Genomic DNA, 25,004 nt, shown 5'->3' on the forward strand with positions numbered 1-25,004 from the left:
TGCTTTTACTGAAAGCTGGCACACGTGTAAAAAGTTACTGGTCATATTCTTCCATCCGTTAAGCAACCAGCAAGGAATGTTTATCCAAAACTATGCATTGGTTAACTATCAAGGTGTAGTCCAAGAATCCAACCATGTACCAAGCGCAATAGCCTCTAATAAGAGGTACACTTGGGCCATAGTCAAATCGGAAGCAGGCTCAACTAGAAGGTAGGGCCTTGGCAAAGTAGGTCACATGTGCTTCTGTACAGGATGGGCATACTAACAACTTATAAGCATGTAGCCTTCTTCTAGTTGTGTTGAGTCCAGAACATGTTGAATTATCAGAAGATGGCATGTCGCCACAGACACATTTCCAATTCTGGGCTTTCATTGCCAATCTTTGTTATCAGTTACCTTAATCAACTTGCATTGACCAAAGACTAACTCCCAGAATGCATTAGACTTTTAAATGAAAGACCAGTATTGGAAGTGTTAACTGATATTCTCACATAGCTATGCAGCAGAGTATATTCTAAGGGGTATGCGCAAATCTCTCTTGCAAGAGCATGGGAATAAGTGAGTTTGGAAGCTTACCAGCTGTCTCATAAATGCTCGCTCAGCAATGCACCGCAGGACTGTCTCCGGATGGTGTAGGGCAGACACCATGCTTAGGATATCTTGATCTTTGGATCTCACTTCCACTGCCAATGCCCCCTGCAGGTTGAGGAAAAGGACAAACTTAGTTGTAAACTGCATGTTGCAAAAAAATAAGTTCTGCGCTTCCCGAACATACAGAAACGGAGCTGTCTAGCCAATGAAAACTAGGTGTACTTCTATAAATGCCAGATCCATTAGCTGAAGGATCTACACGAGACCCTAAAATTATCAAACACAAGGAACTTCACACATTTCTCCAAAAGGTATGAACAGCAACAGGTACAGCCATGCCTAGCTAAGGACACCAGCAAAGGCACTGCTGCTATTGGCCAGATTGACTGCTGCAGAACATTGCATACAAACTATATTGAGTTTAACTAAGGTAACGTCCTGTAACACGGCTGTTATGGAAGCTTTTTCTTAAGTGTTGTGAGAGTGCAGAAGGAGGAGGCTGACACAAAAGGTGGCATGTTTGGGGGTAACGACTTTTATTAAACAATAAAGCAAGATAAACCCTATCTTTTCCCTATTCCTAAGAGGGGTTCCCCTGCCTCAACTAAAGATATAAGGTGACTGTCAAGATGTCTGTCAACATAAAAGTGTCCACTGTCCTGTGTCAAGAACACCCTACTTATGTCCCTTATATTAGAAACTTAAGAATAAGGTAGTACTGTTCTGGTCCCAAGAGAATGACTCCCTTCTCCTGGGTTCCACACAATGCTTACTTGTTGGGCCAGGAGAATGCCTACCTTCTTCTGGCGTCCAGTCTCAGACAGCCCAGAGGTATGACTCCCTTCCCCAGCCCTTGTTGAACTTTAATCCCAGTCTGGGTTGCCAGGAGAGTGACACTCTTCTCCTGGTAATTTTAGCAGTCTCTTACAGCCAGGGGGAATGACTCCCTTTCCCCTGGTCTTCTCTTCATTAGGCTTCACATCTACAACACCCAAATCTGAGTGCTAAGAGGGTCCGCGACCTTGGCCACTTCTTCTTTGACCTGGCCCACGTTGTTCACTTCCCTGCCAAGTACTGCCACGAGAAAGATGACTTATCGGGTTTCGGGTCCCTGACCCTTCTTTGACTCTCAGTGGGTTTATCCAAGCCACTGTTGGTAGGGACTCTCCCTCTCAAGTTCTCTTGATGGGACTTGGCGTCCTTGACCCTTCCTTGGTGATCAACAGGCTTTATTTCACCACTGCAATGGGGAGAAGGTTTGTAGGCATTCTGCCCCTGCGTGCCACCTAAGCATAATGGTTGCAAAGAGGCCTAGGGATGTTAGGGAGAATTCTCTGTAAAGGCTAATTTCCCAAACCTAGTGAATCCCCCAGCAACTTTGCTAGATTTTTGGGGTTTATTTTTTCTCCTGCTAAGAGTGAGGACTCTTTTCCTCCCACTCTTAGACATGATTTGAGGTGTTCCTTTGAATTTGTATGCGTTTTATGGGCTATGGGGTCCTTTACCCCATAGGGCTTCATGTGTTTTGATATATGGGTTACACAGCACCCTCCGTGGTAACCCAGGGGTGTCGTAGTGACCCCCAAACATAGACTCCATACCCTGGGACTGACTACTGTCTCCCAGGGCATGTAAAGTCACCATTGGCTTTACTAGTCTTAAATTGTGAACAGAACCAGTATAAACCATCCTATTGTGGACGTACTGGTCGGGGCAATTCGATTGCCCCGGGGTCTGTTGTTCGAGGGGGCACTGTCCAGTCCCCCCTGACCGAGTTTTGGCTGGTGGCAGTGGATACTACTTTTTATATTCGACCGCAATATATTCCTATGGGATTTTCCCATTGTTCGAGGCTACCACTTTTTAAAATAGCCTCGAACATACCGCCGGCTTATTAAATTAATATAAATTCACCGGTTGGTATTTTTTGCCGAAACTTGGTTCCAAAATGGTGTTTGTGTTCGCTTCTGTGACTCCAACCCAAGTCGAGCCCTTTGTTCCATTTTTTGGCGGGCTTCTCCACAGAAGCCTCCAAAAGTGGTGCCACTCTGTCTGGGTACCACAGAGGGTGTGGGAGGGGGTTTAGGCACCCTGGACTGAGTTGCCTCGGCAACTCAAGTCGCACTCTTGTGTGATTGGCCCAAGTGGTGAGCCGCCCAGCTCACCACTTAGCATGTTTGAGTGACAGCTAGGCTGAATGAATGGGGGTTTTCTGCATAAAAGCAGGGCTTTGGGGACTGGAACTTCAGAAGTCGCCACAGGACCTAAAGAATCCGAGGAGGGAGAAGCCGAGCCGACCTGCAACGACGACACCACCGGTGAAGCCCTGCTGAACCGTCTCACCACTTTTCCCGACAACAGAGGAGATCTCCAGCCCAGAGAGTCTTCTTACTTTGACTGGTGGGGATAACCAGTTTGCCTGTCTTTTCGCCTTCCTGGACCATCTCGTGGCCGCCTTGCCCGTGCCAAGCACCCCGGCAACCGGAAGACCACGGTTTACCACTACCGCGAAGAAAAGGGTGGTACCTTGTAACCGGGAAACTCCGCGGCTGGTTTCTTCCCTGGCAGTGCAACGACCTTCAGCTTTCCTCTACGTCGAGACCTCCTCTTCCTCTGGACGAAACACCGACTTGCACCCGCTGTCAGGAACAACTGCCTCCGCTGGAGCGTTCTTCCCATTTTCAGGTACTGTGTCCCGCCTGGCTTCCCCATTGCGACAGATCGTTCGGGGCGACAGTAAATCCTCGACTTTCTAACCTGGGTTAGCCTGGGGCCTGTTAACTTTTCCTGACTTGATCTCAATCTTTGGTGAACTATTTACAAAGACTCTTTGGGCATAACCCCACTATGTGATCCTGGACACATTTCGCTTGCTCTAAGAGTGGGCCTGGCATTTGAACTTCCTTGCTCTCCAGTAGACTTTGCCTAACCTGCCTCACTGTGGTTCTTTGAAAAGTATTGAGATTTATGTGCTTTCATAACTCTGCCTTTTTCCCTCCCTTTTTAAATAACTTATTAGAGTGCCATCTTATGTTAAGCGCTCACCTCTGTCTGAAAATAAGTGGCGTTTCTCACTAAGACTTGTCTAATAAGTAATTAGGGTTGTATATATATATAATAGTGACTGTGTGTCGAATTTACTTACCTCTTTTTGTGCTAGTGTAATTTACAAGTGTGTCTTTAAATAAATAATTATATACTTTTACACCAAAGCTCTGGTCAGTGTTTGCTTGCCCTACTGTATCTCTGTACCTATTGTGTATACTCTATATACTGCCTAACTCATCTTGAGAGAGGTCTGGCTGCTCAGCCACAGCTACCAGGTAAATCTGGGTGGTACAGACTGCTACCAATTGGGTTTACTCCCAACCATCTGTAGTCCTAAATCTTTTGCAGTGGTCCCTAAGGGAACTGCACAGGTTTCTGCCTAACAAGGGACAACTGCATGCACCCTCTTGGAAAGCCACCCGAGTCCTTTCCGGGTCTCCCGTATCACCCTTTACCCTGTTGAGGGCTTTGACATGTCGCTGGGGCTTCCTAGAATGGCGGGTGTTCCGTTCGGCTTCTCCAGTGTCTTGCTTTCCCCGCAGCAGTTTGACTGTGTTCCTGGCTGTCTTCTGCGTTCCTTCCTCCTCTCGACAATGCTGTGCCCCGGCCTGCTCCTGCAGACCTCCCGATCATCAGACGCAGCGAACTGCAGCGTACTAGGATTTTTCCTCCTCCAGATCAGCGATTCAGGTTTGTATCTCCCACGTTCGGTGGGCAGCACGCCTGCCGTCCTCCGCAGCTGCCCGAGAAAAAGGTTTAGTCCATTGACTATTTTTATACAATGTGGCCAGCTGTCTCTGGGCACATTGTATAAGTCCTCTGTCTCTTTCCTGTGTTGCGTCGTCATTGCTCCGCGGGGCCAACTCGTCCCAATACTTGGATTACCTAGATTCCTGATGTTCGTCGTCTCAGTATTTTCCAGAACCTTAAAATAATCTGCCTAATAACAGTACATAGGCCTAATGTCTGCGAAGAGTTTATCAGAGGAAAGAGTGGCTAGAGTATGTGGGGGTGTGATACTCTCATAAGGGCTGTACCCTAGATGGTCGTCTTTATCGCTAGATGGGGAGTCCCACCCCATGAGATCCTCCCGCATTATACCCCATCAGGGGGACTATAGGGTAGCGGCCTCAACTCCCTGGACTCATGGGAAAGGACTCCCCTTGGGGAGAAGTGATGAAATCTAGTGAATCGTAACAGCCTTTTGATGAGAGATTTAAGACAAAACAATGCTGTATTGCGTGCCCATGGTGTACACCACATCTGTCCAAACTCTTATAATGGTAACATGACAAAGCAGTCTGGCTTCACTCAGACGGGAAGACAGCTGGTACCAAGAAACAGTCAGATCCACACAAGCAGACAACAAAATAATCCACAAAGTATATACTGAAACATATATACCATTTACAATACATTCTTGTAATAAGAGACAAACATCAAGGTAAGTACATTCGCATATGGTATCCTTTGAAAACAGTCAAGGGGTAAGAAATGATCCTACTCACAACTAAGAGACAGGTACAAAGGAGTACAACACTAGAAAGTTTGCAGTGCTTTGGAGGAGTGATTTGCAGCAATTTGACATTCAATAAACCACAAAATCACAGGGAAGTGTTAAAAATACAATGTGCGTTAAAAATGCAAAGAACCAAAAGGAGACCAGAGGAACATATGCAGTTTACACACAGTTAAAAAGTCTATGGAGCTTTTAGGTCATTTTTATGAGTTCAGGGAAGTTTGTCAATAGGATTCAACAGTTGTGATTGTAGTGCATGGCTCAGCAGCTACTACTTACAGGTCAAAGGGGCGAAAGAGCCGGCAGCCAGCTTGCTGGGCAGTCTTAGGAACCCAACCAGCAGTGAAGCAGACCCAGGTTCAATGACTAGGGACCTGATGATATATGGCTGCAGAGTAGACCACCAGCCTACTGAAGGATTCTGTCACAGTCAACGAGACCTTAAAGCTGGGTTGCACACACAGCCCAGCAATCCACCAGAAGAGGATCAGTGGCAATATGGGGACGACATAAGGGCGCTCCCAGGGAGGCCCAGGAAACATGGGTGCAAAGGGGTATCTAGTCATTGCATCAAATTAAATAGCATTGAATGCCTTATAGAAAAAATGCATCGAAAAAAGCATTGAATGCATTTTTTTTTAAGGTAAAGGGTTTATTTTAATTATAACAGGGTTTACAGGTTAAAAAAATGGGGGTTGGGGGTGCCATTAAAAAAAAGAAAAAAAAAGCATCCAATGCTTTTTTTCCCCCGATGGTAAGGCTTTCAATGCTATTTAATTCGATGCAATGACTATAAACCGTGCAAAGGCCACCTTTAGGGCCAGGACTGGGAAATGTTTTCCAGTGGTTCAGGACTCCGGTTCAGATTACAGAGTCCCAAAAACTGCCAGGACCACAACCACAGGACCCAGAAGAAAGGAGGGCTTCCTCCAGGTGACCCACAATTGGGGCATGGCAGCAACAAAGAGCAAAAGGGTAACCCTAGACTGCAGGTCACAGGCGACAAACAAGGACGAAGGCTCAGAAAAGGGCAGCAGAATGGCCCCTCGACCGATAGTAGCTGCAGGAGTACAATACTCAATATCCCACGACTGAAGATTTTGTAGAGCAACAGCAAGCTGCAATCCTAGGGCCTAGCGCTCAGCATGTCCTTCATGCCCTTATTTTTTATATGTTGTCCTTGTTGCGCCCTTAAGTCCAAGGGTCAATGGCCGCACAGTATAAATTTATTAAGGTAAAGCAACTCTGTTCCAGGCAGACATCATGGGGCTCTCACCTCAGGTCAAGCAACATGGGAATACGTGGGATTCGGAAGGGCACCATACATGGGGCAAAGGCATGGAAGTTCCCAAACAAAAGACATGAGGAAGCAGAAAGAGTCAGGTAAAATTCTTCTGACACAGATGAAGAGATGCAGCAGCAGCAGGAGGAGAGTGCACAGCCAGTAAAGCAGCACTGGGATCCTTCTGCCAGCACATTTCTCGAGCAGAGTCATTCTATTGGGATTAGCCAGCGGAACTCTACACACTCGGGTGCTGTTGGGTAAGATTTTCATATTTGAGATCAATCCTCCTGACCACTGTCAGCCCAAGAACCTTTTGCTTGGACTTGGTGATTATTTTCCCTTGTCCCTAGGTGAAGGGGAATCTTTTCCTCTCACCTAGTCTTTTTCTCTTTTTTTGGGTGATCTTTTTATGTCTCTCCATGGGGTATGGTTGGAGTTATAGTTTCCTATAACCTTTGGGCTTAGGCTGGGTTGCCCCTTTGAGCTTCCCTGTTAATTTCTCTTTAATGTGCTTGGGTGAACTACTGTTCCAAAGGGGTAAAGAGGGATTTTCATCCCCTTTACAGTTCATATAGTGAGCCAGCACACCCCACCTTATGTGGAGTACTGGGCTTAGTTACCTGTAGCATTAGTGTTACAATTGCAAGTTTACTTGAACGGCTGGTGGCAGTGGTTTTACCTTAGTGACTTCTTGGTAATACACAGAAGGGGCACAATTCTGCTAGACTGGTGGGTTCCTTCTTTTTCGCCATTTTTAAGTATCCTTGTCGTTTCTGAGGTCTTCCCCTGCCATTCTAGGCGGGAACGACCTCAGTGGAAGTTTTGTCTTTGGCGTGAATCCTTTGTATTCACCGCCCAGGCTCCAGAGTGTCTGAGAAAAGATATCTGTAGCGATTTCCAGCAACCGGAGAACCTGCTGTGTAACCAGAGCCTGATGCAACCCTTGCTTCCAATCGACCTGGGGTCCCGAATGCAACAACTCCTACCCAGAGGCTGCTGAGTTCCACTAGTCTCAAGAGGACCTGCATTTTGAGCCCTCCCACGCCATGCTGCGATCTTGCTGGGCTGCAAACCGCCAATGCCCTGGGACCTCGACATGGTCTTCCGAAGTCCGAATCCGTCTGAAACTTCGGTGGACTCCTGCTGGATCTCTAAAGACACGATTCAAGTCCCTGAAGTCCCCTCACCAGAGTGCAGGACCAAGGAGTGACGAGAATCCGACCAGCGATATTCGTTCTTCATCTGGCTGCTGTAAAAAGGCGCCAAATCCACAGAGCCGCAAGAATCCATGAAGAAACCTTTGCTGGAAGCCTGCTAGGACGACTGCTGCTTCAAGTTCCCATCCAGTGTCCAGTTCTTTTGTCTCCAGACCAAGAATCCAGGGACTGTGTCATGTGCTGCTGCATCCTGAAAGCATCCACTCCGAAGCTCTTCTTTTCTCCTTAAGGCACTGTGTGGGCTTGGGTAATACTTACCTTAAGTCTTGTGTGCAGCCCGTGAGGCTGAGTGGGTGATTTGTGTGGTTGGGAGTTTGCCCATACCACTTGCCCAGGCCTTATGCATATAGGGAGCCTTCTCAGAAGTCCCCAAACCCTTTCATTTACTCTGAAAGTGAATACATACTTGTTGAAGATCTCCTATGGAACTTTGACTTTCCTGCAACTGGACCCGCATCTCAACCTGCCGAAAGCTGCCACCTAGACCACTAGGGTCCCTCTTCTGCCTCAGAGAACTCATGCAATAGACTAGGGAAGGAAGGATTGGATAAGAAAAGGATTCTGCCTTGCTTGAAAGTATATCAAGTGTAAAAGTACTTACTTGCTGATAGAATAAGTGTGGTAACTGTATCTCTGAGAAAGAAGAAGTTACAAAGTGTCCTTAAGTTATTCTTACCTTTGAGTTGCACTGTGCCTTCTAAAAAGTATATGTGTTGCTTTACTTACTTTGAATGGTGTTTCCCCCTTCTGAAAAGTAGTGTTGGTACTGTTTTATCACTGCTGAACTGAATGAGTGTAAAAGCTTACGGTGTCCGGACATTTGGTCAAAAAAAAAAGGTCGACAGGACAAATGGTTGACACCATTTGGTCGAAAGCCAAATGGTCAAATTTCTTTTAAATTTATATATATATATTTTAGGTTTTCGTTTAGGGAAAAAAGGGGGTTGGGGGGAGACCCCCCCCCAAAAAAAAAAAAAAAAAGTGAAAATACAAAAAAAGACAAATTCGACCATTTGGTTTTCGACCAAATGGTGTCGACCATTTGTCCTGTCGACCTTTTTTTTTCCACCAAAAGTCTGGTAATCAAAGCTTACCAATAGGGTTTACCTGCCTTGAATAACCTTGTGTCATTCCTTTATTTTTATTTTTAAAACGTTTATTTAACTTCCACACATTACATTGCTTACAGTTGCGTTACTTGATGTTCCGATTATACATATATGTGCATGAACAGGCGTTTGTTATACATATATTACTAAATTTCTTCCTGGTCATCTTCACTCATGTTTTTATCAATCAGGTATTGTCTGAGTCCACCCCAGATGTCTTTCAGGCGGTTTGTCATTGGTAGTAGGCTAGAATATACCTCCTCATTATCATTCGTCCAAGTCATGTCACGCACCCATTTTTTCACTCCAGGGGGTCTCTGCTCTTCCAGCGTAGCAATATCGCATGGGGTTTGCTAGAAGTGAGCCAAAGGCTGCGCTGGACTGGGTTCATTTTGCTCACAAAGCCCAACACACATACCCCTGTATCCCAGTCCATAGGTTGGTCCATCACTTCTTGCAGTGCTCTGCAAACATCTGCCCAATAATTGGCGAACACCCTACAGGACCATAACATGTGGAGTATGCCCCGCCTCCTCGCTCCCGCATCTGGGGCACTTCCCCAACACTGTGGCATACATATTTTTGAGTCGGGCTGGGGTGAAATGCAATCTGGTCAATATTTTGAAATGGATCATTTGGTACCTGGAATTACATGAGATATGTTTTGATAATCTACATAACTGTGTCAAGTGCGTATCTGTTAGAAATATTCCCAGGTCCTTTTCCCACTCCCCTCTGGTGCCATAATCTTCCTGGTGGATAGTGTGATTTTGTACAGAGTTGATGCCGATTTCCTTGCTTTGCTGGAAGAGAGTACATACCTCAGGCTTGGGTGCAAGGGAGGTTCTTTGGGGAATCCTTCCCACATGGTAGCCATCGCTGATCATATTCTGAGATATTGTAGCTTCTGCAGCGGGGTATTGCCAATAATTGTCCTTATGTCATCTCAGCTAATGAATTGGTTCTCTGGGTATAAATCCCTGAAGTGTAGCATGCCCCTTTCTCGCCAGTGTGCAACCAGATTTGCATCTTGTGTTGGGGAGAAGTATGACGCTCTGCATAAGGGCATGCCTGGATTGTGCATCAAAGTATTTCTGGGGTGGCCAATCAATCTGGTCCATGCGCGATACATGGCCTGGGTAGGGTCCATTTGGTTATCGCTCTTTGCCTTCCCCTCGGCTAAATCATGAAAGACACGCTAGTTCTCTCCCCTGTGTCTCCAAAGCTACATGGGACGCAGCAGAGCCTCCCTCCGCCCAGTACACCGCGTAATAGGCCTGTGCGGACAGAAAGTATAATTCGAAGTCAGGGGCAGCTAGTCCTCCTTGCTCATAAAGGCATTGTTCGCAGTTTACAGCTCGCTCAAGCCTGCCCCTTCCATATAAATGCAGAGCATGCCCCTTGTATCCTTGAAAGGAGAGCTCTCAACAGCCACACTGGAACTGTGCTAAACAGGTAAAATAGCTTAGGGAGAATAATCATTTTAACCAGTGCTAGCCGGCCCATCAATGAGGACGGGAGGTGGTTCCAACTGTAGAGTTTAGCGCAAAGTGCATCTATCAACTCACCATAGTTGAGGGTGCGTACTAGTTGTGGTGTGCACGCTCTCTACACCTAGGTACTTTACCCGTTGGGGTGCGTTGGGGTGCCCATTGGAGACCACATAGGTCTGTGGGCTCCTGGGTCGTGTCTGTCAATGGCAATATCTCAGATTTAGTGGTGCTCAATCTGAGGCCGGAGTAATCCCCAAATTCTCACACAGCTCTTAATACTCTTTTCAGGAGTCTGTCGGGTTCCCTCGAATACAGCATGAGGTCACCTGCGTATAGGGTTATCAGCTCTACTCTCCCCGTTATTGTTATCCCTGCTTGGCTACGCCAAGCTCTCAGGAGGTCAGCCAATGGTTCTATCACTAATGCCAATGGCAGTGGGGACAATGGACAGCCCTACCTCGTATCCCCCGCCAATTCTAGTATCGACGATAGTTTTCCGTTAACACACACGCTCGCATAAGGCTGTGTGTAAAGTATACAGACCTATTTAATGAAATTTGGACCAAACCTGTAGTTGTTCAGGACTCTGAACAAGAAGGGTCAGTACACGGTATCAAAAGATTTTTGCAGGTCTAAGGCGATTGCAGCTCCTTTGGAGTTGTTCGTGATCTTATCTAGTATATTATAGCACCTCAGTATTTTTGACGCCGTGGATCTACCTTGTATAAATCCCGCTTGGTACTCGTGCACCTTATATGGCATCATAGGGTTCAATCGGGTAGCTAGCACCTTTGTAAATATCTTAGGGCCAGTATTAATGAGAGACAACGGGCGGTATGATCCACAGTCCTCAGGTGGTTTCCCCGGCTTCAGCAGAAAGGTTATGACTGGCCTCACGCCTTGCGTCCGATAACAAATAGATTTCCAGCACCTCATTCCACAATGAATGGAGAAGGGGGGCTAGTAAATCTATAAACTCCCTACAGAATTCCACGCCCAGCCTGTCAGAGCCGGGAGCTTTCCCACCAGGGAGGGACTTTATAGCTTCCTTTATCTTGTGCAATGACAATGGTGTGTCTAAAGTGTCTCTTGACTCCCCAGAAAGGAGGGTAGTGGGTATCTTAGTTAAATAGCTGTCTAATTCGCCGTCTGTGGTCGCGCTTTGAGGGGAATATAGTTTAATATAAAAATCGTAGAGCACCTCGCTGATCTCTTGTTTTGTGACCACCATCCCGTCACTCCTGGTTATGCAAGGGATATTCGAGCTCCCCCTCTCCCCACGTACCATATGTGCCAACAGCACTTTCTTGTTCCCCATATCTGCATGCGGCAGCTGGCCTATCAAAATAGTGCAGTTCCCTGTCCGCTGCAGCTCTGAATTCGTCCAGTTGTATTTTAATATCAGCTGTAATCTGTGCAGTAGGCGTAGGAGCATATTGGGATTGTAGGTCAGCTATTGCCCCCTCCCTCCTCAAGTTCCCGTATATCACGCAATACTCCCAGCTCTATGGACATGGCGATACCACGGATTTATGCTTTAAATGCTTGCTATAGTACTGCCTGCCTGGCGAAAGACCCTTCATTATTCTCAAAAACCTCTGACATGTTGTAGGAGACTAGCTCTGAATGCCGGGTCTGTCAACGCGGCAGCCTTGAAACGCCATGGTGTCTTCAGTGGGGTACCCTCAGGGAAGCACTGACACAGCTGAATGGTCCGATAGTGTTCTGGGTAATATTTTAGCCTCTGTCGTCCAGCCCAAAGCCCTTTGGGATACCAGCCATATATCGATCCTGGAGTGCATATCATGGACCTATGAATAAAAGGTCTAGGCCCTTTGTGACCCATGTAATGAGCGCCAGGCGTCCCTCAGACCCAGATCCGTAATGTGTGTATGTATCGTGCTCACTGCTCCAGTTAGGGATCTAGGGGTGGTAGATGTTCTGTCTAGGTCTACATCCAATATGGTGTTAAAGTCCTCTCTGCATATTACCTGGGCAGTGGGGTATTTAGCGCATTTCTGAAAGACCTGTCATAATATTCTCGGTTGTCGATGTTAGGACCTTATATATTCATTAGCAGTTCTTCGGCGCGTCCCAATTTACCGTGAATGACTACATACCTCCCACCTGGGTCACTTTCCGTCACATAATGGGTAAATGGCAGCGATCTATGTACCATGATCATCACCCCCGGGCTCTGGTGGAATAGGAGGTAAGATATCGGTGTTCCCCCCACCCTGGGGAGAATTTACGTGCTTGGTGTTCCAGTAAATGGGTTTCCTGCAAAAATAAGATTTGTTCTCCTCGTCTGTTTACATATGCTAATTACCTTCCTCATTTTCACAGGCATGCCAAGGCCTCTCACATTCCAGCTAAGCAGCTTTATCCCTGTCAGCCCCTTATCAGCCAGCCTCTCTCATACTCATTCATTTCTGCCTTCACACTCCAAGATCTTCTGTCAACATTGCAGTAACTCTTTACCATATGACTGTGCATCTTTTTAACTTTATCCCCCACAACTTCCCCCTTTTGCCCACTCCCCCACCCTCATAGTTTCCCAAACTTCAACTATGCATGACCAAATACTCTCCCCCGTACCCTATGCCAGTCCCATTTATCTAAACTATGCACTTGCATGGGGCGGCCCCTGCAGTGGTGGCCAGGGTCCTGAGGTTTACATCAATGTCTTGCCAGTTATAGTTACTGTACTTTATAGTTACGTTACCAATACACATAATTAAGTACGTTGGTCCGCCAAGTGTTAGCAGATTGACACAGGGTCTCAAACCAGCTAGAGATAGTGTCCGCTGTACGACTCGTGTTACAAAGGTCAGGATGTAGTCTCTAGTACTACTTAATACAGACAGGCCACTCCAAAACGGAGTTCACTACTCGTTCGCATCTTCAGCCCCCAGCTGCTGCTCATCGGGCAGTGGTATGTACGCATCTACAAAGGCAACTGCCCCCTCAGGAAACGTAAAGAAATAGGTTTTATTTTTTTACTGCATACGCAGTCTGGCCGGATACAGCATCGCGTAGAATGCGCTCTCTCAACATTTTCTTCACTCCAGTAAATGTTTGTCTTTCTTGCTGGACTGCCATGGTATGGTATGGTATAGTCGAGGAATATACGGATCACACTGTACCCTACTTTCAGCTCCTGCTTATCTCTAGTGGCTCTTAATACCAAGTCTCTGTCGCTGTAGTTCCTGAGCCGTGCTATTATCAGCCTCAGGTAGGCTCCCGGCTTAGGCAGCGGGGCTAGTTATCTATGTGCACGTTCGACCACAAACATCGCCGACCACCCTTTAGCGTGTCCTCGGGTACCCCAACAATTCGTATGTTATTGCGGCGGGATCTCGCCTCCAAGTCCTCACACTTTAATTTGACAGCACCCAAGTCTTCTGCCATGATGGTCACAGTGTTCTGCACTGTCTCTAAAGTAACTTCTTTAGTGCTGATCCGCGTCTCTGCTTCAGTAATACGTGTCGTGGCTTTCTCCAGCTGGTTGCGGATTGTTGTGACGTTATTATTAATGCCATCAACTTGTCATTGATAGGCGCGAAGCCTTGTTGCATAGATTTAAAGACGCTCTGCAGATCCATGACAGGTGGTGTCGTCGGCAGGGAGGTTGGGAATGTGCTGCCTGAGGCACCGTCTTCCGTGGTATTCCCTTTGGGGGTCAGTTTGGTGAACATATCCATAGATCCACTTGTTTTGGAGGCAGCACCTCTAGGCATTTTACTGGGCTGTAGGCACACTTTCCGTTTGTTGCCACACTTTGCAATGGTGTCTATTCTTCCTTGGTGACATTTGTTGATCTGGCTTTTCTGTGTTAGTCAGAGACCATTGCTATAGCAGATTTTGCAGGCCTCTCACGTGTCAAGTGTCCTCATGTGTTGGGCGTTCCCTCAGCCACCCTAGCTCCTTTGCGTGCACGGGTGCCAATTGTTCACCTCAGTTGATTGCCAGCTTGTCTTACTCCATTTATCATATTGGATTGTTTTATATTGCTGGATCCCTCCCTGTGGCTTGCCCTCAAAGCATAACTAAAGCGCTACTGCACGTGGCTTAAATACTATTGGGTTGAGAGCGTCCACCTGGGCGTGTGCATCCCCCGTCTCCGATGTCTGGGAGCTTACCTCCAGCATTTGCCATAATGTGCTTCTTTTGTTGGGAGTCCTTGATTGCTCTCACTAAGGAGATCTGGCACTGGTGCTCATATGGAAAATGTCCACAGGGGGGGGGGGGGGGAGTGGTGCGGCCCACCGAGATTGCTGAGGTTCTTGTTGTGCCCCTGCCCCACCCGAGGACTTTTAGTATGTCTAATGTTGTCCTCGGTTCGCACCTGCGGCTTTATATATGTGAGCCAGTATCCAAAGCGGGTGCTCTGTGTGTGGATTATGTGTCCTTCGTTCTCACTGTCTGGTAACTTGCCGCCAGTGTACACCTCAAAGTGTTCCCCGTGCCGTGGATCCTACGCTGTTTTCACTGTTAAGATCCAGTGTCTATGATCGTTGTGGCATGCCACCGGGGGCGGGGGGATGGGATGGGAGGGGAAAGGTAATACTATCCAGTGGGCCCGTAATGGATCTTGTTATGCATCCGTTCACCAGAGGTTTAGAAATGGGGTTGGTTGTGCCCCCAGATCGCTCTCGTGTCCCAATGTCCTTAGGGCCGTGGCATATGTTCCACGTGCGGTTTACCCCAGTACGCCTGTATAGTTAATGCCGGATTATGGCTTGCTCAATGAATATTGGGTCGGGGCACCCTTTGTCTAGATGGCCCAGGGGCAGAGTGCGTTGTCGCCACACTTGCGTCCACGCTCAGGGGGCCCAGGGGGGTGCATGTTGCCTTTGCACCCCCGGTCCGGCTTACCATGTTGTCAGTGTCCACCGGTGTTGCGCGTGCCGTTCGCTTCTGGTGGGGGCCCCGTGGATTGGTACCGCCCTCAGTGAGGTTGCAGGCTCTCTGTTCTCAGATCCTGGGCCTGTCGGACTCCACCAACGTCAGGCTAGCACGTGCCAGCGTGAGAGCTTGGCAGGGCTCACAATTGTTCTGCGACTCGGCTTCGGTTAGTGGCGTTTCTCTTCCGCTGCCCGTGAGGCTGGTAGAGCTTTCCCTGTCTCTGTGGCTCAGGGTCAGCTGTTATAGAAGTCGCCTCGCCAGACCTGGGTAAGTGGATTGTGCAGTCAGTGGATGTCGGGCTCAGTTCATGGAAGTCTCTGACTCCTCCCGGATGGCGTCAGTGCTCCTCAGCAGAAGGAATCTGCAAGGGTGCGGAGCTCCACGCTCAGAGGGCCGATGCAGGCCCACAGCAGAGGCTGGTCATATCTTCAGATGTGCCTGACCGATTTTTATGATTTTTGACATGAGAGTGCACAGGACCTTCTTGTGAAGCATGATAAAAAAACTGGGCATATTTCAGCTAGTATGCAGCTCAGGACCTGGGCTCGCCACAGGAGCTCCCACAAGAGGCTGCATTCAGCTGCGTGCGCAACAGCGCCCCCCATGTCATTCTTAAAGTATATCATTGGGTGTTGCTTTCCCTGGTCTGCTTTATACAGATCTTTAAAAAAAAGCAGGCTTTGAGATAATACTTGTTTTAGGAGTTGCTTGTAGCTCCTCTTAAAAGTATATAGGTCAGCTCCTCTTAAAACTATATAGGTCTTGCTCACCTTGATTAGCTGCTGCTCTTCTAAACTTGTGTAACCCTGGGTTGTGCTTCCCTGAATTGCTTTGGTGCTATTCTAAAATAGTTTCATAAAGTTCTTAACTTAGAAACTGTATTATAAACTTCTTTAAAGTATACTGGGTTTAACTAGCTTTTAGGTAGCGGATGGTTATGTACCAATAGGTAAATTACTTACCTTGAAATACATTGGATCTTTCTTAAAAGTGTAATAGGGTTTTGCTTTCCCTTGCTTAGTGCATTCTAAAATAGTGATTGAGTGTTCATACTTATCATTGAGTAGGCTAAGACCCCTCTAGAAATTATTTGAGTTGATTTACTAGCTCTGAAATGAGTTCTGAAAAGTAATGTTGCAAGTGGGTATACTTGTACAGGGTTGGTTCATTATGTGATTTCATAACTGAGTATCACTGCATGACTGACAGGCTCAACTACCCTTGAAATATTGATTGTATTCTAAAAGTATATCTAACCTGGTCCTATTCCACAACAGTAGTATATTACTATCCTAAATGTATAACCTTAGATTTGACTCACCTTGAGTTGCTGTTTGCTCCTCTAAATAAGGTTATACATTGGTTTGCATACAATAGGTATTGAGGGATTTTTTAGGATTGTGTTTATATGATGTTATAGTACTTACTTACCCAAGAATAATCTTGGTGTACTTGTATTTAAATAAACCCTTTATTTTTACAACACGTAGTGTTTCAGTGTTTCTTTGGGCCATATGTATGCTACAATTTCTTTGTAATAAGCTACAGCCCTCTTTCCCTCCTAAGATAAGCCTGGCTGTTCGGTCCATGTTACAAAAACCATTCTCAGGTGGAACAGCCTTATAACAGAGTGGAGCTTATGTACTGCCTCAGATAGGTTTTTTTATGAAGTCTGGTAGGACTTTAGAAAAACTGTCCTAGGAGGCACAACCACTGCGATGTGGATTGAGGTGTCAAGGCCTTCCCCCACCCAGTCTGAACTTGAATCCATCCAAACAGAAGTTTGTGAACTCTACAAATTAGATATATATGCAGAGCTCATGGCACAGTCAAAGAAAAGAAAGGTCACAAACATAATGGCGGGGTGAAGGACTTTAAAAATGCCTTGGAACCCAAATGGTCATCACATAGGAGTATTGGCCTACCAACACAGTAAGAAGGCATAATAAAAAACAAATTCAGCCACCAGTCTACTCCCCACAACCTTTCTATGTGAGAGATCTCACTGAGGGACAAAACAGGATGCTTAAACATCACACCATGCCCTGGTAGGTCATACGACCTACTAAGGGCATCTCTTCAAAAAGGAGTTTCACCCCCCGGATGACCCGAGGAGAAGCATCACCGACAGCAAAAGAAAGTCAAAGCAAAATAGCTAGCAAAAAGCTTAGGGAACACACTGTTAGCAGAAGGAATACCAAAAAACGCCATTCTGACCGATCAACTGTTCTCTTCAACTCCAGCCACAGAGGATGCCTTGGATACATTAGTACCAACCAAGACAAGAAGTGTCAAGTCAATCGGTTTTATATACATACTTGGCTTCCAGCTTGGTCTTTCCGCCCAAGTAATGATTTTGCAACTGTTTGTCCCCTGCTGGTTTTAATTATTTTACTGATTTTGCCACATTTGGTGTATTTATATCTCAAGTATATAGATCGCTCTCCCTTTAAGGCAGTGGTCTTCAAATTGGCCGGGGCCGCCCTGAGCAAAATATGGGCAGGCCGAGACCCCCTATAAATGCCAAATGGACAGTATTTATTGCGCGCCATCACCTGCTCCCATCACAGACGCTGGGCTCCTTCATCCCACTCCTACCCAGTCCCTGGTCTCTCCCCCCACCCCATCACACACCCTGGGATCTCCGCGCTCTGCTCCCACCACTATCCCATGGTACCAGCCCATTGTGCTCCCACCATAGTCCCTGGGTTCCGCCAATCCCGTTCCCAACACAGTCTGAGGGCCAGTGGCGGCTGGTGATTTTTTAAGTGGAGGGGCATAACTATTTCCCCCAAAAATGCCATAGCGACCAAGCATAGTGAGGGAGCCCGAACCAATAAAGAGGGGTTCAGGGGGGGGGCGGGTTTCCCCCAGTGAATTTTTTTTTAATAATGGGTTAAAATGTTGCATTGGAGAGCATACATTAAAAACATTTCAAAAAAAGAAAAAAAATGGGTAAATAGCCAAACAGTTTGCAATTGGTGCTGGGGGTCCAGGGGGCAGGCATGACATTTTTTACTGGACATCTATTATAGATGTCCAGTAAAAAGATACCATCCCTGTCCCCTGGGCCCCACTGGGCCTAACACAATCAACATGATCATGTGTGTAGGCAAGGCACTGCACATTCATACAGCAATCACTATCATTCACACGAGCATCCATCACCATACACTCACTCATAACATAAGCATACACACACCCACACACGTTTAAATAAAAAAAAAAAATGAACATAAACGTACCTTCTGCATGGCCTGCGTGTGTGTGCTGAAACGTCCTGCTCCAGGCTGCTCTGTCCGTATGTGAGAGGAGGCGCAGGAGCTCCCCCTCGCACATACCGACATGCAGTGCCCCAGCCAGCATTTCCAATGAGCTATGCAATGCTGGCGAAGCAAAACGCCCCAGCACTTGCATGGCTCAGTGAGCATGTGAGGCTGGGGAACTAAACTGAACTTCAGCCAGCCCAGGAGCACTCCATCAGCTGGAAAAAGCAGCTGAGGGAGTGCTCACTGTTTCACTGGGCTGGCTCCTTAGCTCCTCCATAATGGGTGAGGGGCCACTGGGTGGGCGCCCCTCGTCATTATGGATGAGCCGCCAGGCTCCGACTGGCCTATAGGGCAATACCTGTACCAAAAATGTAAAATGCTAGTGTGGGCCAGTCAAAATGGGCCGCCATTTTGGCCAATGTGGATCAGTTTGATGAGTTACTTCACTATGTAGTTAATAATTTTGACCATTGTTGCTGAATATAATCAGAATTTACTTACATTTTAACACAAAGCACCCCCTTGGGTACTATTGAAACAGTGTGCCTCATTACAACCCTAACACTGGTGGTAGCTGTGCCGGTAAAACCGTCACGGCTGCCGCCGGAGTTGCATCCAGGTTTGGCACCCGCGAATGGGCAATTACCGGGTCATGCCGAGTTAGGCGGACCTGATAATTGCCCTTTTGCGGGTGCTGCTACCGGTAGATCCCCATTCCCATTTGAGCCCCATAGGGGAGCTTGGATGCATCGGCACCTGGCGGGCTGTCAGGCTCCCACAAGCACAACTCGTACTATGGCGGTACGGTAGAAACAGTGCCAGTAGCTTACCAGCACCGTTGTTACCGTACCGCCATAGTTGTAATGAGGCCCGGTCTGTGACTAAAGGAATGAATATCCATTTACAACTGCGGGCCACTTTTTCATTGTTGCCTGAGACAGTTTCATGCTTCAGACCGACCATGTGAGCCACCCCTGGCCATTTCTTCCAATCTCACAAAAACATTTTTTTTTTTTTTAACATTCATGCTGAGCTCTCGGGGCCCCCCAGGGATGCGCGCCCCTCAGTTTGAATACCGCTGCTTTAAGGCCATGCAAAACTAACAGAACAGAAAATGCATTGCAGCCCTCAAACACTTTGTTAATGGATACAAAGGCATACTTACTTGTCCAACAGCATACATGCATTCTTCTGGGTTCAGTACCTGCAGAAAAGAAAGATGAACGTTGCATTTTTGACCAGTCGCATAATATAGTGCCTACAAGGCTGACAGATCTGTGTGCAAATGCCCTACAATGCAAACATGATAGGGGAACACTAGCCATTTCAACAAATGCTACAGGGTCCTGAAAAGGTTTTGCGCACAAGCTCTAAAAGCCAAATCTTTGGTGCGGTTGCACAGTTGCCAGCATGAGGCAATAGCAAAAAGGGGTCTTTGAGGTATCCACAAATAAACATATATCCACAAATAATCAAAGGCAAATTTGACAACAAAAGGTTGTATATATGGATTTACTGAGACTGACCAGAGTTTTGCAAGAAAGTTTAATTAAAAGCCTAGCGAGGAGGTTGTGGTGTAATCAAAACACACAGGTATTCACACTCTCAAATGAGACAGCCCAAGGAATGAGGCTATGTCTCTTAAGGAATCGAACAGTTGGACACGAACATGGGTTGAAGGAGTTGGCAATCTAGCGTGGAGGAGGCTGGGGATGGAAAGAAGGCAGAGGACAGTGAGGTGGAGGCAAGGAGAAAGGAGGAAAGAGGAGGTTGAGGCCAGAATTAAGAAGAGAAAATGAAGGGAGGAGAGGGAGGTAGAAGAGAACAAGAGGACAGGGTGACTAGAGTGCAGGATAAGTGGAACAGAGGTTGGAGAAGAGGATGAAAGAAGAAAACACACAGGGTTCAGGAGATGAGTTTAGCCGGCCAGAGGAATTGCAGGAAGGGGACAGAGTGGGGAAAGAGAAAGGAGGTTTGTGAAAACAGGGAGAACAGGCATGGGAGGGGCGAGAGCGGCAGGCAGAGGAGGGGCGAGAGCCAGGCAGAGAGAGAGTAGAGGGAGGAAGTAACAGAAAGGGACAAAGCCATCAGGAGGAGGAGACCAGGGGAAGAAACAAGGGGAGGTCACAGAAGGTACTAGTGAGAGGAGGTTGGCGAAGATACTAGAGAGGAAGAAGAGGTTGGAAGGAGACATCAAGGGTTGGTTATGTGAGAAACACTGAAAAGGTATTTGGGGGGGGGGGGGGTAATCAGTAGCAGACCAAACAGATACTTCAAAAGGGTGAGCCTGGAAAGGGTGGAGGCACAAGTGTCAAGGAAGTACAGGTGGAGAGACTGATTGGAGAGGAGAGATCCCCTTGGGCAAGAGACTGTGCAACTCCTCAAGGAGGGAGATGAGGATGTGTTGGGAAACAGCGTCAGGACCCGAGACAGGGAGGTGGTGAGAAAGCAGAACTAAAGCCTCTAGACTCAGACTGCCCACATCCTGGTGGAAGTCCTAGGAATTTGCGAACCGCTAGCTTACTCCAGCTTCTACCCTTTCGTAGGTTTACTGTCCCACGGGTGCCCCAGAGGCACTAGAAGAGGACACTCCCCAGATCAGAGGAGGACAAGCAGAAAACCAGAGAAAATAAACTCGGGAGCCAAGAAAAGTTTGGGGGACACTTTAAATTCCCCAGTCTGCAAGCGACTGAATTGAACATCTGCGTGAGAAGAGACCCAAAATAGAGATTTGCAATCAAACGGACATGAACTACTGCAAACAAGGAGAGGTCTTCCTTTTAGTGACTTTTTTTGTTGCATTTTCCCCGATTCATCTGAAAACCAGCTTAACTAAACATTCTTTTCTCTGCCTTATGTTGATCCTACTCAGCTTCTTGACCGGCTGCAACCAGCAACAAGAGAACCCTAAAGCACTGCATTAAATTTAATATAAAACGCTAGCCTTCCAAAAATACCTACTTTTTAATCATTTAAACAAGGTAATAATATATTTTTTTAAATGGCTGAACTGGTAGTTCTCAGTATTTTCAGTTGCAGTTGCCCAGATGAACCTCAATTCTGCAACAGAGAAGAAGGTTCTTGCCTTTTAAGCAGGGTCGAGAAACGACTTCATGTGAACTTATCTGCTGTTTGTATTGTGGGACTGAAGAATCTATTTCGAACAGCCAGGCAATTACTTTTTGGTGGTAGTATGCACACGGTATGGAATCTGTTTTTTTGAGGAAGGAGGATGCTTAAGCAATAAGCCCCGAGCAGGGGGAGCATTACCACTTCAGGTAATGCCCCATGGCCCATAGTTACAGGCCCGAGTGAAGCGAGGGCCTTAACGAAGGCCCCAGGCAATACCTGAAGTGGTAATGCCCCCCGCCCCCGCTTGGGGCCTATTGCTATTAGTACCACGGCCTGTAAAACCAGGGTACTAAAAGCATTTTCTTTCTGTTGCGAAAAGCTCTGACGTATTGCAACAGAAAAAGAAAAAAGGTTTTAAAAAATGGCCGCCGCAGATGGAAAAACAAAGACTGTTTTCCCTTTCCATAGTGGCCATTGAAAACAAAAAAAGTAAACAAACAAAATGCCCCCCATGGAAAGGGAGAACGGACTACACATAGTCCCTTCTCCCTTTCCATGGTGACCATTCAACAAAAAAAAAAGGAAAAAGGTAAACAAAAAAATGACCGCCACGGAAAGGAGAGAAGGGACTACGTGCAGTCTCTTCTTGCTTTCTATGGCTGCCTGATGCAGATCGGGAGCGGACGCGCGGAAGACAGAAGTGTTTCCAGCGTGTCTGCTCCCGAAAAGCAGGTAAGTGTGGGGGAGGGATGGAAAGATGGAAGGCAATGTGGGGGAGGGAGCAGGGGTGATGGGGGTTAAAGCACTTACCTCATTCCCTAGTGAGGGGAGATGGAGGCTGTCGGCCCTGAGGAGGCTCAGGGCAGCGGGATTACCGGCTGGTAACACCCGTGTTCTAAGCCTCCCCATTGGCTGGGAGGCCACCACCCCCCTTGCTCGGTACTAGTTGAGCAATAAACTCTGAGCAAGGGGGGCATTACCACTTCAGGTAACGCCCCGGGGTCTACAGGCATGTTAACGATGTCTGTGGGTCATTACCTGAAGTGGTAAAGCCCCCCCTGCGAGGGACTTATTGCTATTAGTACCCAGGCCATAAGACCGGGGTACTAAAAGCATTTTTTTCTGTCTTCTGTCGCGAAAAGCTCAATATTGCAACAGAAAAAAAAAATGCCCACCAAGGAAAGGCAAACGTAGTCCGGTCTCCCTTACTATGATCGCCTTTAAAAAAAAGTAAACAAAAAAAATTGCTGTCATGGAAACGGGAGAAGGTCCCTTCTTCCTTTCCATGGTGGTGTAACGCGGACGCACTGGAGACAGAACTGTTTCCAGCGTGTCTACTCCAAAGAGGAGCAAAAAAGAAGGTACGTTGAGGGAAGGGTGACGGAAATCTGTGGAGGGGAGGGGGAAGGGGAGCACTTTCCCTGATTCCCTGGCCGGGATAAGATGGCGGCCTCCAGCCGTGAGCTGGCTCGAAACAGGGGGTTGGGAGGATTACCTTGTGGCAATTCCGCCGTCCTGAGCCACCTTATTGGCTTGGATGCTGCCACCCCTCTCCACCTCCACCCCTCCTGAACCCCATCGCCAGGTACTAATAGGATTTAGGACATCCGTGTCTGACTAAAGTATGGGTCATTTTATTTTTCAATTAACTTTGATGACAAGACAAGGAGGGGGAAACAAGTGAGGACAAAATCACGATTATACTAGGCCTTGTGTCAATCAGATCGCACAAGTGCGCAAGTGCAGTGAAGGGGAGAAGGGCAAGGGGGAAGAGCAGTTAACCCACAAGTGCAGCCAGCAGGTGGCTCATAAGTGCAGAGAAAAGGGACTGTAGGGTTGCAGATGTTAATGTTAAAGGAATTTGTACCACGCACTATCACCACCGGAGTAGTGCTCTGGCGTCTCTGAAAAAGGGAGGGGTGGGGGGCGAGTTAGTGGGGGATCAGCTGGAAAAGTGCAAGAGAGCAGTGATGTGCTGTTGGCGGCCTCGGCCTGGAAGGCCATTGGCTGGGCTTGGGGTATTTTATGGTCGGTAGCCGTTGTGTGCTGTTGTGCGGGTCTATATGTGGTTTGTTTTGTTGTTGCAGTTTAGTAAAGATTGTGCGGATTGTTGTGTTGTAGGCTTGTGGTTGTGTTTGGTTAGAGTTTGAGAGGTGTAAGTAGAGGAGCGGAATTGTTAGTGGGCTGGTTAAATTGGCCTCGCTGTCTGGAGGCGAGGCGCTAACTTTCCGTATTCTCTTCAGGTGGGGTGCGTGAGTATCTCTGCATCTCCGTCTAGATCTGGGGCTAACCGACCCTCACAGTCCCTTTCCGACCTGGCCTTCACTCACATTCATAACCTTGCCCGATTGGGCAACGGCCACCTACGCAGCACCTGTTTGTCAGCCAGGGTTATTCCCTCCATATGTGGTGGCTGCTCAGCAGTCATTATCTTTTTCAGTTGCTCATGCATGCTACTGCTCCCAGCCCCTTAGGACCGTGGCAAATGCCAACACTTGCAGTTATGTCCAGGGGCTGCATCTGTCTTCATTCACAACTTCCTTTGGTCAATGCCCCTGCCAGTATCCACAACTTGGTTCAAGTGTGGCAAGTGCAGACGTTCACACAACTCTATGCAGGTATGATCTCCAATAGCAATTATGGAGCGGGTGAGGTTGTTCGCTGGAAGTTGGCTAGGGATGCTGATTTCTGTCCTTATGGGTGTCACTTGTGGCCTAGTCGACTTATTGTCCTTTCTCTTGTTGTAGTAAGAGTTTCTTTATTTGGCTCTAGATGTTGTCAGTGTTGTCCTAGATTTTTCATCCTTTTCTTTGTGTTTACCGTTCGGTAGTTTAGCTTTTTCAGTTTGAATCTGTGATGTAGAAGAGCCAGATTTTTAGTAATTTTCTGAATTGTAGGTGGTCCTCAGTGATTATTTCTTTCGGGATGTCGTTCCAGGTTTTTGCGCAACAGTGGGAGAAGGAGGAGCCCCCATGTTTTTTCTTAAGGTATGGTTTTTGTTCCAGACGGATTTCGTTGCTTGATCTGAGGAGTCTCGTTGGCTTGTAGATTGTTACAGACCCTTAAGTGCTGGGGATCCTGGAGGCAGCACAAGGGCAACTGGACATGCAGGAGCCTGGCCTAAGTTTAGAGGGTGACCAGTGCGTGGAGCAGTCAGGTGCATCAGCAGGGGAGAGGAAGAGAGAAAGCAGAATCGAAAAGGAAGGTCTTGAGTTGCTTCTGGAACCGGAGGTGGTTCTGCTCAAGTTTGAGAGAGGCAGGGAGGCCGTTCCAGAGGGAGGCCCCAGCCGAGGGGATAGATCTGCCCTCCAACTCTCTGCTTGGACCAGCGTCTGACCCTCGGAGTGTTGGAGGTGGATGAGCGGAGAGCTCGAGGAGGAAGATATTTTGGAAGAGAAACTTGGAGGTAGAGCGGTCCCAGGCCCAGGAAAACCTTGTGGACAATGCAGAAGGTATTGCAGTTGATCCTTGCAGCCACTGGGAACCAGTGAAG

General features: G+C 47.4%; 1 protein-coding gene across 4 annotated transcripts in view; it reads right to left on the minus strand.

The window, feature by feature from the left end:
* The window catches only part of HMBS (hydroxymethylbilane synthase), a 174,197-nt gene that overhangs the window by 39,097 nt on the left and 110,096 nt on the right, over nucleotides 1–25,004 (minus strand). For all 4 annotated transcript variants that reach the window (XM_069614388.1, XM_069614387.1, XM_069614386.1 and 1 more), the window contains exons 10-11: nucleotides 19,605–19,643; nucleotides 577–696 (exon numbers count right to left, since the gene is read on the minus strand). In XM_069614388.1, coding sequence (XP_069470489.1) covers nucleotides 577–696; nucleotides 19,605–19,643 — 159 coding nt within the window. The remainder of the gene's footprint in view (nucleotides 1–576; nucleotides 697–19,604; nucleotides 19,644–25,004) is intronic.

This window comes from Ambystoma mexicanum, chromosome 9, assembly GCF_040938575.1.
Source record: "Ambystoma mexicanum isolate Mex_15411 chromosome 9, UKY_AmexF1_1, whole genome shotgun sequence".
Taxonomy (NCBI): domain Eukaryota; kingdom Metazoa; phylum Chordata; class Amphibia; order Caudata; family Ambystomatidae; genus Ambystoma; species Ambystoma mexicanum.